This window comes from Ursus arctos, unplaced genomic scaffold (assembly GCF_023065955.2).
Source record: "Ursus arctos isolate Adak ecotype North America unplaced genomic scaffold, UrsArc2.0 scaffold_11, whole genome shotgun sequence".
NCBI classification, from domain to species: Eukaryota; Metazoa; Chordata; class Mammalia; order Carnivora; family Ursidae; genus Ursus; species Ursus arctos.
This window is the reverse complement of record NW_026622775.1, coordinates 7,563,420-7,579,561: the sequence shown is the minus strand read 5'-3', so window position 1 is coordinate 7,579,561 and position 16,142 is coordinate 7,563,420. Positions and strand designations below refer to the sequence as shown.

Genomic DNA, 16,142 nt, shown 5'->3' with positions numbered 1-16,142 from the left:
CATTTTTGATGTCCTGATAGCAAAATTCATCTAGAGGCTTGATTATTTGATCTTAGCTTCTGCTTTTTTTTTTTAATTCACATTTCATTTATTTTGTGTGTGTGTGTGTGTGTGTGTGTGTGTAAGTAGTATATTCACATAGTTCAAAATGTACTTATAGTGATATAGTGAAAAGTCTGCCACCCTGGCTCAAGCTCCTACCTCCCCTCCAAGAAGGTGATTGACATTGTCTATTTCTTATATGTCTTTCCAGGGAGGTTTTTTTTTGTTTGTTTGTATTTTTCTTTTGAGTAATAACTCAGTTTATTAACAACTAAATGGTATTTTAAAAAATATAAACGAATACTAAGGGTAACATTGTAATATCAAAATATTTGAAAATCTACAAAATATTTTATACCTGCTTCCTTTTTTTAGTATTGTGACTTTTATTCTTGTGACTTATTCATTCCATAACTGGCAGCTTGTATCTCCCTCTCCCCTTCACCCATTTTTCCATCCTCTCACTCCCCTCCCCTCTGGCAACCATCAGTTTGTTCTCTGTATTTACAAGTCTGATTCTGCTTATTTGTTTACTCACATTTTTTTAAGATTCCATATATGACTGAAATCATATGCTATTTGTCTTTCTCAGTTTGACTTACTTCACTTAGCATAATACCCTCTAGGTCCATCTAAGTTGTTGCAAATAGCATGATCTCATCCTTTTTATGGCTGCATAATATTCCATTACATATAAATATAAATGCACACAAACACACACACTGCATCTTCTTTACCCATTAGTCTACTGATGGACATTTAGTTGCTTCCATATCTTGACTACTGTAAATAATGCTGCAATAAACATAGGGGTGCATATATCTTTTTGAATCAGTGTTTTTATTTCTTTGGATAAATAGCCGGCAGTGCAATTATTGGATCATATGATATTTCTATTTTTAACTTTTTGAGAAACATCCATACTGTAGTTGTGCCAATTTACATTCCCACCAACAGTGTATGAGGGTTCCTTATTCTCCACATCCTTGCCAACACTTGCTGTTTCTTGCCTTTTTGATTTTGCCATTCTGACAAGTGTAAGAAAATATCTCATTGTGAGGGGCGCCTGGGTGGCACAGCGGTTAAGCTTCTGCCTTCGGCTCAGGCCGTGATCCCGGTGTTATGGGATCAAGCCCCACGTCAGGCTCCTCTGCTGTGAGCCTGCTTCTTCCTCTCCCACTCCCCCTGCTTGTGTTCCCTCTTTCGCTGGCTGTCTCTATCTCTGTTGAATAAATAAATAAAATCTTAAAAAAAAAAAAAAGAATATCTCATTGTGGTTTTGATTTGCATGTCCCTGATGATTAGTGATGTTGAGAATCTTTTCATGTGTCTGTTGGCATGACTATATCTTCTTTGGAAAAAAATTTCTATTCAGGTCCTTTGCCTATTTTTTAATCAGATTGCTTGCTTTTCTGGTATTGAGTTGTAGAAGTTCTTTATATATTTTGGATATTTACCCCGTATTGGATATATCATTTGCAAATATCTTTTCTCATTCAGTAGGTTGCTGTTTTGTTTTGTTGATGGTTTCCTTTGCTATGCAAAATCTTTTTATTTTGATGTAGTCCCAATAGTTTATCTTTGCTTTTGTTTCCCTTGAGCTTCTGTCTGTCTTGCCTCATAACTATAAAAATCCCATCTAGCCCTAAGCCATGTCCTTCAGTCAATTAGCTTATACCATAATAATAGCTACCATTTATTGAATGCCAGGCACCATTCTAAGCATTCCATGTTATCCACTCACTTAATCTTCCAATCTATGAAGTAGGTACTGTTATTATGATCATTATAGATGCAGTTTACATAGGTTGCCCATGATGACAAGCTAATAAGGGGGCAGCACCTGGATTCAAACCCAAGCAGTCTAGTTACCAAGTCAGCTTCCTCAGCCTCTACCTATACTGTCTTACTTTTATTAAGATTGTCATTGTTACCAAAACCATATACTAGAATAGTGGCAGTATATAGTACAAAGAGAACTGTTTGGGCCTCATTGTCCCTAGGGCTTTTTACTGGTTCTTAAAGTATTAATTATCACTGAAAGGACTGAAAGCTGACTTGTGCCTGTTGCAATTTTAACAGCTATGCATACTTAGAGAAACAAATGGACTGACCTGTCGCTTTATAATCTTATAGTCCAAGAGAATCATATTCACACTAGCACAGCAGAAATAAATGTTCAGTCAGTAAGGGTTAGCCTTGCTTTAATAAAACCTCATTAAGGAAAAAAATCTCAGATTACTATACTAAGAAATGTCAACTTAAGGAATGGCTATTCATGTCACAAAGTAGTCTTCATGATTCACTATAATATTCTTAAATAATGAGCTTCTATAATATATTTAAAATATGATTCAATTACAAATATGTTATTAATGACAAATAAGATGCTTAAAAGGGGGAGTAAAATAGTGGCACTTCAGCCAGATTGTACATTAGAGTCAATAGTGATGTTTTGTTAATACAGATTCTTGGATCTCAATAGAGATCTAAAATCAGAATCTCTGGGTGTATTTTAAAGCTGCCCTTTTCCCCATCCCTCCCACCCCAGCTCACACAGACATCCCAAATAATCTTGATTCATTGAGCAGTATTTGAAATCTCTATCATAGGCCATTAAAGTCATAAACAGGTATAAGTAATGTACATTTTAAGCATATTAGGCAAAGATACAGTCTTCCACAAAGAGTGAAGGGAAGCTGTCACAGTCTCGTGCTCACAGTATTAAAATGAGAAAGCTACTGAGAGAGAAAGTTAGGAGTCTGATCTCCAAGCAAGGCTTTTTAGGTTTCCACCTGACAATGACTCCAGAAAGCCCAGAAATCTCAATTTCATACACAGTGTCAGTGGGAATAATACATGTCTAGTATGATAAGTTTTCAATAACCATGAAAGAAACATATTTTGCTTCCAGTCTTTAATGCTGAATAAATAGAAAAAGTTCCAGAATGAGTTGGTAATACTTTCAAAATGTGACAGAATATACATACGTATAGAAAAGAAGCCAACTTGTTGGGGCTATTCTCATGAGAGAGCCAGTCACCTCAGTTGCTACTGGGAGATACTGCAGGAAAGTGCAAAAGGGGGGGCTTTGAGTGTACTGAGGCACTACCTGATTTGGGGTAATTTATTTGACTTTTTAATTTCAACTTTCTTATATATAAATATGGATAATAACACCACATAGATTACTGAGAAAATTAAAGAAAATATATGTAAAGTGCTCAACAGCAGATGCTCAATAAATAATAACTCATTATTTTGAGAGTCGGTTGAGGGTAGATCTATGGAATCAGTCTCTCAGGTCTCAAAATAGAATGCAAATTCAAAAAGATTCCACTGAAATTTACCAGTAAGAAAGAAATTAAGCTTTACTGACATTTTAAAAAGTGGATGGACACCAGCTCCTTCCTTTGCTTGTATGTCAGAGGCCACTCATTATGAATGGTGCTTGAGGAAGCCCTCATCTTGGAGGGGCCAACAATGAGAACACTGAACTCAGTTTTCAGTTGCTTGTATTGCAGTTTATGTATACCTGGTTAAGTAGACTGACAGATTATATTATCATAAGTCGCAGATACTTTGGAATAATTCATAATGAGAGGACAAAGACTACAGACATCTCAGGGTAAAGTTCTTTAAAGAATCGTCAAATTTAAAGAGTTTAGATATTTTTTTTATAAACAGACAAGTTCTCCAAAATTTCCTGCCTTTCCTGTGATAAGTGGTTGACAACAGTATGCTATCCAACTGATACTTCAAAAAAATATTTTTCAGGTAATGAGGACTGGAAATGTTTTCATCACGGTGATCTTCATGCCAAAAATAAAGCATCACATAAAAATAACTCACACAAATGGGAAACTTTTAACCTGTTTAAAAATCTTCCACATGAACAGTTTTACGTCCTTTGTTTAAAAAAAAATAGTATCTTCTGATTAACTTGCAAAAAGACACAACTGACACTAAGGAAGGTGGAAATTTGTAGCTGAATTTCAACAAATGATTCTTCAGGCTTGGTGGATGGATTGAAATATGAGAGTCAAGAATTAGCTGACCTCTTTTATTTGGGATCTACCTATCTTGGAAGCCTAATTTTTTTTTCAGCTATGACGGCCATTAAAACTAAGTGTTGAAAAAACCTGTCTAAGCCATATCTTCAAAGCACAGTGCTAAGATTTTAAAAACTAATTAAACATACCCAATTATAATTTTAACATGAACAAAAATGTTCTCATGCCAATTACGCAATTTAAGGAATTATTCTAAAATAGTCATTTAATCTTTGTGTTGCTCTTAAATTTCATTCTATAGAAATATATATATATATATATATATATATATATATATATATATAAAACATAGTAAAGCATAGTGCATGCATATAACATATTAAATGAAAAAATAAATGTCTATCAGGGTGCCTGCTAAAAAGTTTTTACTGATGGGATGAGCATTAAAAAAAATTAAAGACAACTGATTCAGAATAAATTTATCAGTGGGATAATGTAAGTCTCTCTTTTGTGCCACACAAATACATCCTGAAAAAGAAAGGGCTAATTCTAAATACCTGTGAAATTTGGTGAGCTTAAAAATGTTTAGTGTCTGTTCTTGAAAGGGAGGCAAGTTGGTTGAATAAGCCAGGCAGGTGATTCCACATGATGACAGGATGATGGCAGGCAGAGGGAGAGGGCACAGAGGGAAGTTCTGGGTTCTGTCTCAGCCTAGCCACATTGTGGTGTGCTTCGGAGAGTCTCTCGAGCTCCCTGAGCCAATCACTTCATCTGCAAAATTAATCAAATGTCTTTTCCCGGGTTTTCATCCCGAGTGTATGTTGTGAAGAACGTATCAGATTGAATCGTATGACATTGCCACAATTTGACATTTGTTGACATACAAAGACATAGCCTTTAAACTAGTATAAACAGTGTCAGATATATGGAGATGTATTTTCAGAGACAATATTATTGTTTAAGCTCCTTCTTGATTTCACATATACAATGTGGGCGATGGTATTCTTACTTGCTGACAGGACTGAGTAAACACACCCCGAGGACTTATCCTTTTCTGGAAGTCATTGCTTTCTTCTGTCTGCCCAGCTGTGCAACCTGTTCACTTCCTGCATTTTGAACTGGGCTGCTCTGCTCGCTCATCTTACTTGGATCGAGTCCTCTAAGACTTGGCTCAGCCTTTGGGTCTCATTATGGGGAGACATGAAGCTCATGCCATAGGGTTAGCCCTCATCAAAGGGATAACTCGCATGCCTGATTCTGTGGCAACCAAAGGTTCGTTGGTAGAATTTTAAAAACAAGTCATCTTTTTAATTTATCTTCCACTGAAACTTGAAAGTACCGTATTAAAAGGGGCAGTTTTTGGCACAGTTTTAGAGCAGCTTAAATCCTTAGTGATTTTAATCATACTCTGTCTTAGAGTCTGAAACTTCATAGGCCTTGGGGCTAATATTTATCTTCCAAGGGCGCTTAATTTTCATTCATTAAATGAAATTTATTTTTGATGAATCTGAACATTTTGTCTGACTGCTTTTCAAAAGAAGAACTACAAGGTTCAGTAGAAGAAACTAAAGTTTTGTTTTTTTTTTAAGATTTTATTTATTTATTTGACAGACAGAGACAGCCAGCGAGAGAGGGAACACAAGCAGGGGGAGTGGGAGAGGAAGAAGCAGGCTCCTAGTGGAGGAGCCTGATGTGGGGCTCGATCCCAGAACGCTGGGATCACGCCCTGAGCCGAAGGCAGACGCTTAACGACTGCGCCAACCAGGCGCCCCCAGAAACTAAAGTTTTAAATGTTGACAGTAGGAAATGATAAAATGTCTGTCTTAATTGATTCTGCTCTGCGTACAAAAGTCCAATCATGTGAACAGAGGGGATGCAGGGCAGATGATAGGGCAGCAGGAAGGATAGGAAGGCAGCAGGGAAAGGCTGGCACAGTCCTGCAAAAGGCCCATGTGAAGGATGGAGCTGTGTAGACTCAAAGAGGACATGTCAGGCTCAGGACCAGGAAGCCAGGGTACCGTGTCCTGTGACTCCCACTGACTGGCTCTGTGACTTATGGTAAGCTACTTCTTTCTCTCTCAGGGTGTCAGTCCCCCATCTATCAAATGATGGACTTGAAATAGATGATCTCTAAATTTCCCTCCAGCTTTGATATCCTATCATTTGATATTCGTCAATACCAGTTATATAGATATATACACATCCATATTCCATATGTGTGGGTACACAGCTGTGTGCATTTACAATGATCTCCAGAAACAAAGCAGGAGCAGAATGATACTTAGCGAATAGCAGGCCATCACATGGAAGAGAAGGTTCCGAAATAAGAATATTCCTTACTTTATCAATGAAAGATGCCTTGTCCGAGTCACTTAATAAAATACTTTAGTTTGTTCATTGTTAAGACAGAAGCAATTTGCCATTTGTATTTGCTCTGAAGGAAGTGGTGCAGAATAGCCTTACTAGCCTTACTTAGGTTTTTCTGAACATTTGACCCCATCTAGATTTAAAGGTGACTGATCAGCAGATCGTCTTCTCTCTCTCTCCTTCCTTTTCTGTAATGGTAAGAGATGTTTATTGTGAACAATCAAAAAAATATATATATATAAAGAATAAAAGTAACTAGTAATCCCACCACTTTAATGAACATGTTCACCCAAATTTATTTAGATTTTGTTGTTCAGGATTACTATTAGGTGCTTTTGTAAGAAGTACATTTACAATTTTTTTTTAATTAACTGAGATTTCCCCCAGGGATTTAAGCAAGAAAAAGTTTCTGATTGCTCTTTTAGAAAGACGGTTTTGGCGGCAGTGTGGAGTGAAGCTGGCGAGCGACGGTGATAATGGGTACTGTCTGCCAATCTATTTCTCTGTCTCCCCCTTCTGAGCACGTGGTAGAATTGTGTTTCCCTGCCTTCTTGAAGTAAGATGTGACTACATGGTTTAATTTGGCCTATGGTCACCACCAAACCCACCTTAAAGTGACCTATGGTCATTTCTGCATGCATGTATTTAAAAGCCACTGTGCAGTTCATCATTTCCCCTTCCTCCTGCCATGGCAACCAGCGACATTCTAAATGGTAGATATTCCATCAGGCTGGGTCCCTGAGGGAGAGTGACATGAAGAAGAGAGCTCTCTTCTCCGCCCCCTCCCCTCAGATGGACATACAGCAAGACAAAGAAACAAACCTTTATTGCTTCAAATCTCTAAGATTTTGGCTTTTTTTTTTTCTGCAGCATAAGCTTACTATCCTTATTTATACAGAGGACATGACTAGAGGTAGGGAGAAGAGTTCGATATAATCCAGGAAGGAGATATTATGGTCTGAACCAGTGTGATTGCAGTAGGGTTGGAGAAAGGAGATGCATTTGAGAGATATTTAAGAGGAAACAGGGGGGCTTGATGATCAGTAAGATATGAGGGTTGAAGGGGAAGACAGAATTAAAGATGATTCCTAGGTCTTGATTGGGGTAATTGGGAGGTTCATGGTACCATTTACTAACATTGTGATCGCTGGAGGAAGACAAAATGTAGTTGATGGAGTGAGAAAAACTTGGGAGATGATGAGCCTTTGGGGCCTAGTGGACTTGAGATATCTGGGACATCCAAATGGAGACGGTTAGTGGGCTATTGACTGTATTATAGCCCCAAACTGAATGAACTATGAAGAACTATATGTTTTTTCCAATGTATTTTCTCCAGTCATCTTTAAGGATGAAATAATATAGTAAATATTATACCCTACTTTTTTTTCTTTTAGAACCTATTTTTGTTGAAGTGTTCTTTTGAACAAATTCTGTTCTTCATTGTGGACTGTGGTTTATTTTGCCTTCTTCCCTACAGAGGCATTGGACTGCACACCAAGAAACTTGAAGTTGTTTGAGAGCTTTCTTGCTTCATTATCTTTCACATGTATATCAGCCAGCTTTCCCTTAGTGTATTAGTTTCCTGTGGCTGCCACAACAAAGCACCACAAACTGGGTGGCTTAAAGCAATGGAGATGTATTGTTTCAAAGTTCTGGAGGCGCAAAGTCCAAAATCAGGCTGTCAGCAGGACCACGCTCTCTCTAAGGTTGCACACCTTTCTCTCAGCTTCTGGTGTTGCCAGAAATCCTTGGCATTCCTTGGCCTGTAGCTGCATAACCCAATCTCTGCATCTGTCATCACACAGATTGGGCTAAAGTCTTACCCTACTCCAGTACGAACTCAACTTAAGTAATTACATCTGCAGTGACCCTATTTTCAAATAAAATCATATTGCAAGACACCAAGAGTTAGGACTTCAATGTATTTTGGTGGGGGAACAAATGAACCCATATCACTTGGTAAGACTGTGATAACCCCAAAATTTCAGTGCCTTTAACAACAGAGTTATTTTGGTTGTTGTTCATATTTGGCATTGGCTGCAGTTTGGCTCTAACTCTGAGACTCTGCTCCATGTATCTTGCCCTTTTCAGGATCCAGGCTGAGGGAACAGCCATTATCTTGTTCATGAGGCAAAGGAAAACTTCCGATGGCTGAACCACACAATGGCTTATAAATCTTCTGCTTGGGACTGGCATATGTCACTTCTAATCACATTTCATTGGCTAAGACAGGTCATAAGGCCAAGTCTGGAAGAATTAGAAGAATACGGGGGCGCCTGGGTGGCTGGTTTAACCGTCTGGCTTTGGCTCAGGTCATGATCCCACGGTCCTAGGATCTAGACCCAGATCAGGCTCCCTGCTCAGCTGGGAGACTACTTCTCCCACTCCCTCTGTCCCTCCCCACCCCCACTTGTGTTCACTCTCTCTCTCAAATAAATAAATAAAATCTTTAAAAAAAAAAGAGTTAAAAGAATATGTATTGAGCACCTGCCACATATTAGGTGGTCAATAAAGAGAAGTAACCATTCCAACAAGCAGGTCTTTTGACTAAGGGTTGGTTGACCCACCTTTTCATTCAGGTAGTTTTTCCAGGACATGAACTAGATCTTCTATTTCTTTTGCATCTCCCTGTGTTCTATATATATCAAATGTCTGGCACATGTTAGTACTCAATAAAGTTTTTCTGAATAAATGAGTGAATTTGCAGCTTGCATTTATTTTGCTTTTTACATCCTGATGAAAATGATCTCAGCTATTAAAACTCCAAATCACATAAAGATGAAAATTTCATTTGAAAAAATCACTTGCTGAAAGAATCATAATGCAAAAATCACCTATTACTGCTTTTGAATTCTCTATTACTCATATGAAAACTGAAATAAATGTGTTTTAAATTAGTTTTAAGAACCTCTTTAACCCAGAGCTTATTCATGGAGGGGAATTCTATTGCTCCCAGGGATAGCATCTCACCTTACCTAATCCTCACACCATGTATTTTTCTTCAACTTGACTTTTCATTTCCTAATAAATTTATACTTATCTTTTGCTAAAGACTCTTTTGCCCCTCTCTGCTCCTAGGTTAATCACACTAGACATTTTTAAAACATTTCCCCACAATATTGTAATAACCAACTCTTATGTTTATTACATGCTTATTTATGTTTTAATTTTTGATTCCTTAGTATTTAAATAGTTTAAAAATAAAAATATCAACAAGTTAAAGGCACCAAGATTATCTGAAAAGACATGTTAGAAAAATATTCTGGAAGCTAAATACATCAAACTTTATTCACCCACAAAGGTTTTTTTTTATTCCACAAAATACCTGTGGAATAAAGCTTATCAGATTACCCATTTTCATGGTTATACAATTGAAAAGAAAATGGAAAAAATATCCTCATTCTGAGGCTGTTTCATCTCCTTGGACTTGACTTTAGTCAACCTCTAAAAATTACAGTATATCTCTTTGCAGAGGCACCCTACTAAATTCAGGTTCCCCCCCTCCACAGAAACAGGGCTGAGGAAAGGCCAGTTCCTCATCAAGATCAGGACCCCCAGGGTGCCTGGGTGGGTCAGTGGCTAAGTGTCTGCCTTCGGCTCAGGTCACGATTCCAGCGTTCTGGGATCGAGCCCCACATACCATCAGGCTCCCTACTCAGCGGGAAGCCTGCTTCTCCCTCTCCCACTCCTCCTGCTTGTGTTCCCTCTCTCGCTCCTCTCTCTCTGTCAAATAAATAAATAAATTCTTAAAAAAAAAGAAAAAAGATCAGGACCCCAAATCTGCAGAGAATGCACAAAACCAAGGCTTATCCAACAATTTTTCTTAGCCTGGCAACCCAGCCTGCTCTCAACCACCACAGACATGCAAATCCAAACCATGTCCTTTATCTCCTTTTTAAAAGTTTTATTTTCATATTTTCTTTGTGCAGAAATTATCCTTTTTTAGAAGTGTAAAAGTTCCTGGAAAAATTACAAAAGGTGGCATCTACACTGAGGCTGGTGTCATCATCCCCTGGCATCTCAGAAGCAAGGACAGATTTACTACTAAGAACTCTGCTGTGCCCGCCTAAAAGCAAGCTAAACAGAAGCTAACGGTAAATGCCTTCAATACTTTTTGAAAAAAATCCATCAAAGGTTTTGCTGAATGATATTTATAAGGGCCTTACTGTTCTCTTTCAAAAACTGAAATGCCCTTCTCCGACACTCGAAAAAAATCGCCTGCGCTTTTCATCTTTCCGTCTTAGAGTGTAAACATTGTTTTGAGTGAAAAGAGCTGAAGGAGCGCTTACTTTCCCTTGAAATTTTATTTTTAAATAAGAGAGGGAGAAAATCCTTTTTCTGACTAATACTAATAATACAGGTCAAAGTGTCAGGCGATATACAATTAAATGGAAAACAAAAAAGGTTCCCCCTCTTTTTCCCACAGCACAATGGCACTGGAATATAAATTACCGATGAACATGAAATAATACTTCAAAGCCTGTAGGGCAGGGCAGCGCAGTGTTTACAAAGTATTTTCTAGGGCCTGATGAGACATTAAAGATGACGGTAACCCATGGACTTGAGGGTGTTACTGAATAGTCTCAAACGAGCATGAGGTAGGATTTTAGGTCCCTATAGCCTGTGACCCCATGATATGCTTTGTTTCACAGCGCAGCTGCAGTTATCAACAGATGTTTCAGCAATAAATAATTGGTATCATCTCGGAAAAGACCCATCTACCTGGGGAGAGGGCATAATACCAAAAACACTGCCCAGCTATTACAGCCACATTAATCTCCCATCTCTCCAGGTTTCTTGGGGAGCGTACTGCAGGTGTTTTTTCTGGGAGAGAGCGAACAAACTCTCTCAAGTCAGCAAGCTTTGTGTGGAGTGTAAAGGAGGTTGGCCCCTGCCATAAATTTCTGTCTGTGGCCACACACCAAAGGAGAAAAGATTGGGGGTGGGGAAGGAGAGGGGGGGGCGCACAAGGAGGGAGGAAATGGGGGAGGCTGTGGAGAACAGAAAGCAAAGCATAAAACACATATAATTTTTCTTGATTAAGTTCAGCCCAAGAGAGTAACATTATAAATGACCTTTAATTTCACCAACTCAGGCACTCAGCAGAATTCTATGCTCAACTTTGATCTGTTATTTGTGGAATTAAGTTTAATTAAATTAAACTTAACAGGGTTTACACTCCAAGCGTAATGCGAATTTTACAAAATAGAGGGAAACTTTTTATGGGAAGGATTCATTTCAAGGCAAAGAAAACCATGGTAAGTTTAGATTTGTGAAAAAACTGTAAGAAGAGATGTCGGCTGAATAGACAAGGTCAGCAGCCTTTGACTAATTTTTTTATGTAAGAACAGAATCTCATAATTAATTGATTATTAAAACATGGCCCTCCAGCATCAGTAAAGTATAATATTGAAATCAATGGATAATGGGACAACAAATCATGATTCACTCGAGATACTTTTGACAAGCTAAGATATCAAAAGTCGCGGGAGTTCCCAGAGTGCTATAGTTCCCTGTATTTACGGAACAGAGTGGTTTAGTAATTGTGCGCTTGGGGTCTGACACAATAGGAAAGCATCCTAAGAGTCTTCGGGAGGTGCGGTTAATTTACAGCTTGCTGGGGAAGCTACAGAAAATGACGATCAGAGTTCAAAAAGCTCCCAGGTTAAATACATCGGGGGCTAAAGAAGCCTAATGGACTGAGTCTTAGAACTGCCACTAGTGATCTTGAGAGCTGGACACAAACATCTTAAATGCCCGATGTCTCTATTTCCCCCAACTGTGACATCCATGCAGTAGACAGAGGGAAAGTAGAAGGAATAATAAATGGGCCCTTACAACAATCTAACAACTATAAGCAGCTTGTCTCCCAACTCACATTAACCCCCAAATGCAGCAAGATCAAGTTTTCAAAATACCTTCTTCAGTTTTTCAGCAAAGTCACTATGGGCTTTGCATGCAGCGAAGGGGGATCTGGTGGTTGTGGGATGGACCGAGAGGAGCAAAACCCTGGTTATGGTGATGTGCTGCGTGTCCCTCTCTCAGCCTATGTTTGAAATTCAGAGGAACTTTCTAAGCCCCAAAGGTCAAAGCAGGGGTCCCTCCGTCTGTGAAGCTATCCTGTTCTCACCTCCCTTGGAAGCCTTGAAAGTTCTATACCACCGGCGGCCGAATAACACAAGGTAAAGCAACCATTGGGTTTTCAGGAACTGGTCCTAGTCTAAACAAGGTTCCTGGAATTGATGGGACGGAGACTGCTTTTATCGTTGGCCTCCCGCGACCTTCACATTGGAGTCTCCTTTACCCCTTACCCTGCCCCTTCTCCTCTCACACCCGGTCAGACTAACCATCCCCCCTCGCTCTTCATCCTATTCTTTCCTTTAGAACGCTGGTTCTCAAACTCTAGCATGCACGAGAATCATCTGGAGGGCTTGTCTAATGCTCATTGCTAGACCCTCAGCCCCAGAGTTTTTGTTTTGGTAAGACGAGGGTGTGGCCCAAGAATCTGAATATCCCACGAGTCTTCAGGTAATCTAGTGCTGCTGCTGTGAGGTCTCGTTTTAAGCATCACTGCTGAAGAAATGCCCTGTTCCATAGAATAGTAGCCCTATCCACAGGTGGCTATTAAATTGATTTTTCAAAATTAAATAATACTAAAAAATTCAGTTCTTCAGTCATACTTGCCACATTTCAAGCGCTGGAAAGCCACAGGTGGCGAGGGCTTAATGTATTGGGCAGCAGAGATATGGAACACTTCCAGCATTGCAGGAAGCTCTACTGGGCAGCCTGCATCTTGCTTTAGGGTAAACAAGTCTCAGGGATTCTACCTGCGCTTTTGAGTTCTTCACTTGGGGCTTCCTGAGGGAGAACTGGCAGTGAGAGGGAGGAAGGAGTAGCTCCACCACTCCCTGGTCTGTGCCCCTGGGCACATTAATCTCCCTGCACCTTAATTTCCTCATCTGTAAAATGGGGATGATCATGGTAATAATCACCGGAAGGCCATTTGGAGAGTTAAATGAGGTGATGCGTGTGCAGTGCTTTGTGAAATCCACGGTGATACACAAATTACAGTTATTATTCTATTCCACTTTTCCACCTATACCAAGCCTGCTAATTTAAAATCCCTGGCTCACCACTGCATTCTTTCCAAGTATTCGCTTTCCTTTGCCTGCAGTCCCCAGTCTACTTAACCCCAGTCTGTTTGTTTATTTTGGGGGGGGGTGGGAAAAGTGGGGCTTTTGCTATTCTCTTAAGCCTCCAGAGATGCCATTATATGTATGTAGATCAGGGAATCTTTCCTAGATTTCTGTTTTTATAGGCAAAGACAATATCTATACATTTATTTTGGGATGACCCAAAAGCACATTCTCATGTAAACTGATGAAATAAAGATTTTAGGATATTATTATTGTTTGTAATACCTGGTCTTCAGACAAATAAATATTTTTGTATGAGAAAAAAAATACATATAAGCTAATAGACTCTTGCCCTTGGCAATGCTACCAAAAAGAACAATGGCACTCCTTGAAATCTGAGCTCAAATCTGAGCTCATGTGCTATCCATGAGGTCCTCTTCTCTCCAAAGTAGAGATACCAGTTTGATTAATTTCCAATAAGTGAGTTGAGGAATAAGCAGGTCAATAACTTTGATTTGATGCTTCCTGAACAGCCTGAATCATGAGGAGATAAGGGAGGGAGGAGGATCCCAGGTTTGGGGGGGGGGCGGGAGGGACACGGCAGAAGGCAATCATATTGATGAAATAATGGTGAATTTATTTTTTTAAGCTCCCCAACTTTTAAAAAGGAGCATTTCAAAATAAAAATGTTACGAGACACGGCAGAACCAAAACTACTGCTTCTGGCCCACCAAGGATATAATACATATTTCAGGATGACAGGTTTCTCCCTCGACCCAGTGACCACCCTTCACTTTTACCTGACTTGGCTTTCCAACGGAAGGTCTTATAGGCAAGCGATGCTTTCTAAAAGCTGTTTCCCCCACATTAGTCAATCTGGCAGAGTCGACCATAAGGGTAGGGGCTGTCTTATGCTTCAAAGAAATTTAATCTATTAGACCACTTAGAGGCTAAATGCCTCACTTGGGGGTGTCAGAGGAACAGGTGGCGTGGCTCTCCCTACCAGTAACTGCTGCAACCCGGAGCCAATCACATCCTGCAGGTTTGTTTTGTCCTCTGGGCCCACGGCTTGTTTGTACTGCCACTTTTCAGGCACAAAGGGCCACTTCATTTCCTTTGCCTCCTGGATCAGGGTCCTTAACTCGCTGGGGAGTGAAGCTGAAAAGGTCAGAGTTCAGGTAAGGAAATTGCAGTCAAAGAAAAGACTGTTGAGTTACCAATGTTATGATGAAGCACCTCAGTGGCAAAAAAACAATTTTTCCTACCTCTTGCTGGCCGGTCTAAAGCTGGTGGTTCTGACTCAAAGAATAATAGCGCAAAGCTATCTGTCAGGGGTGGCCCTGCTCGACTTTGCCCTTCAGGTAAATTGGGGTAGTCAGGCATTAAGAAAGGTTTTTAGCAGGAAGTAAAGCACTTCAGTGACTATCTCTGCATGAAGAATCAGAGAAAGGAATGAAGGAAATATTATTTTCCCTGTAAAATGAGAAAGGGACTGAGATGGAATGACATCTGGTACTTGTGGCAGCTGGGTAAGGCAGAGAGTCAATTTGCACAACCTCTTTTTACTTCTCCAAGACCTCACCTCACCTCATCGCATACTTTCACCACAGACTATATTTGAACATAGGCGAAATGCAAATGAAATTTGAAATGGTATCAATTTATTGCGAAATGGCCCTGTTTCACATGAGTAGATACATTCGATCTCTTCCTGGGCAGCAAACCTAATCACAGAGGTCCACAATCTCCTATCCAAACTTAGAAAACCCAAAAAGCTCTGGAAACTATATGTTTTTTCTCAAGTTTGGCACCCAAACCAGACTTGAATTGAGTAGAGGCTCTTTACAGTCTTGTTTATCTTATTTAGTGAGATTAGCCAAAAGTTTTGCTGCAAAAATTTTAATGTTTGACTCTAGATGCTGCCCCAGCTTCTGCTGGAGTGTGAATGTAACACATGGTCCCTGCACCACACTACCTTCCTAACATTTGAAAAATTCTGAATGCTGAAGCATGTGTGAAGCCCCAGCATTCTGAATAAGGGATTATGGACCTGATTGTATGACTGCCAGTTATAAAGCTCTAGGTGCTTGTCTTGCAGACCTTTCATACTCAAAAGTATCTGAAGCTGGGGGTGCCTTGGTGGCTCAGATGGTTAAGCATCTGCCTTCGACTAAGGTGATGATCTCCAGGTCCTGGGATCGAGCCCCCCTATTGGACTCCCTGCTCAGTGAAGAGCCTGCTTCTCCCTCTTCCTCTGCCCCTTCCCTCTGCTTGTGCTTTCTCTCTCTCTCTCTCTCTCTCAAATGAATAATGAATAAATAAAATCTTAAAAGAAAGTATCTAAAGCTGAACTCACCATCTTTTTTCTAAATCTGTTTTCTCTATTCTTTATTTTGATGACTGCTACCACCATTCACTAAATCACCCAAGTGCAAAACCTAGAAGTCAGTCTAGACTTTTTGCTCTTTCTCTCCCCCTCAACCTAACTAGTTATCAAATTCTGTAGATTCTAAAATCCATTTCCTCCTTTTCATTATCAGTAACTCTTGTTTGAACCACTGCTTCCTATCTTGGCCCTATCCAC

General features: G+C 39.6%; 1 protein-coding gene across 8 annotated transcripts in view; it reads right to left on the bottom strand.

Moving 5' to 3' along the window:
* ALPK1 (alpha kinase 1) overlaps positions 1-16,142 on the bottom strand; it is a 121,203-nt gene that overhangs the window by 37,939 nt on the left and 67,122 nt on the right. For 6 of the 8 annotated variants that reach the window (XM_057310007.1, XM_048212175.2, XM_026499193.4 and 3 more), the window contains one exon: positions 14,562-14,716. The exons of the other annotated variants lie outside the window; for them this stretch is intronic. In XM_057310007.1, the coding sequence (XP_057165990.1) occupies positions 14,562-14,716 (155 nt within the window). The remainder of the gene's footprint in view (positions 1-14,561; positions 14,717-16,142) is intronic. 8 annotated transcript variants of the gene reach the window in all.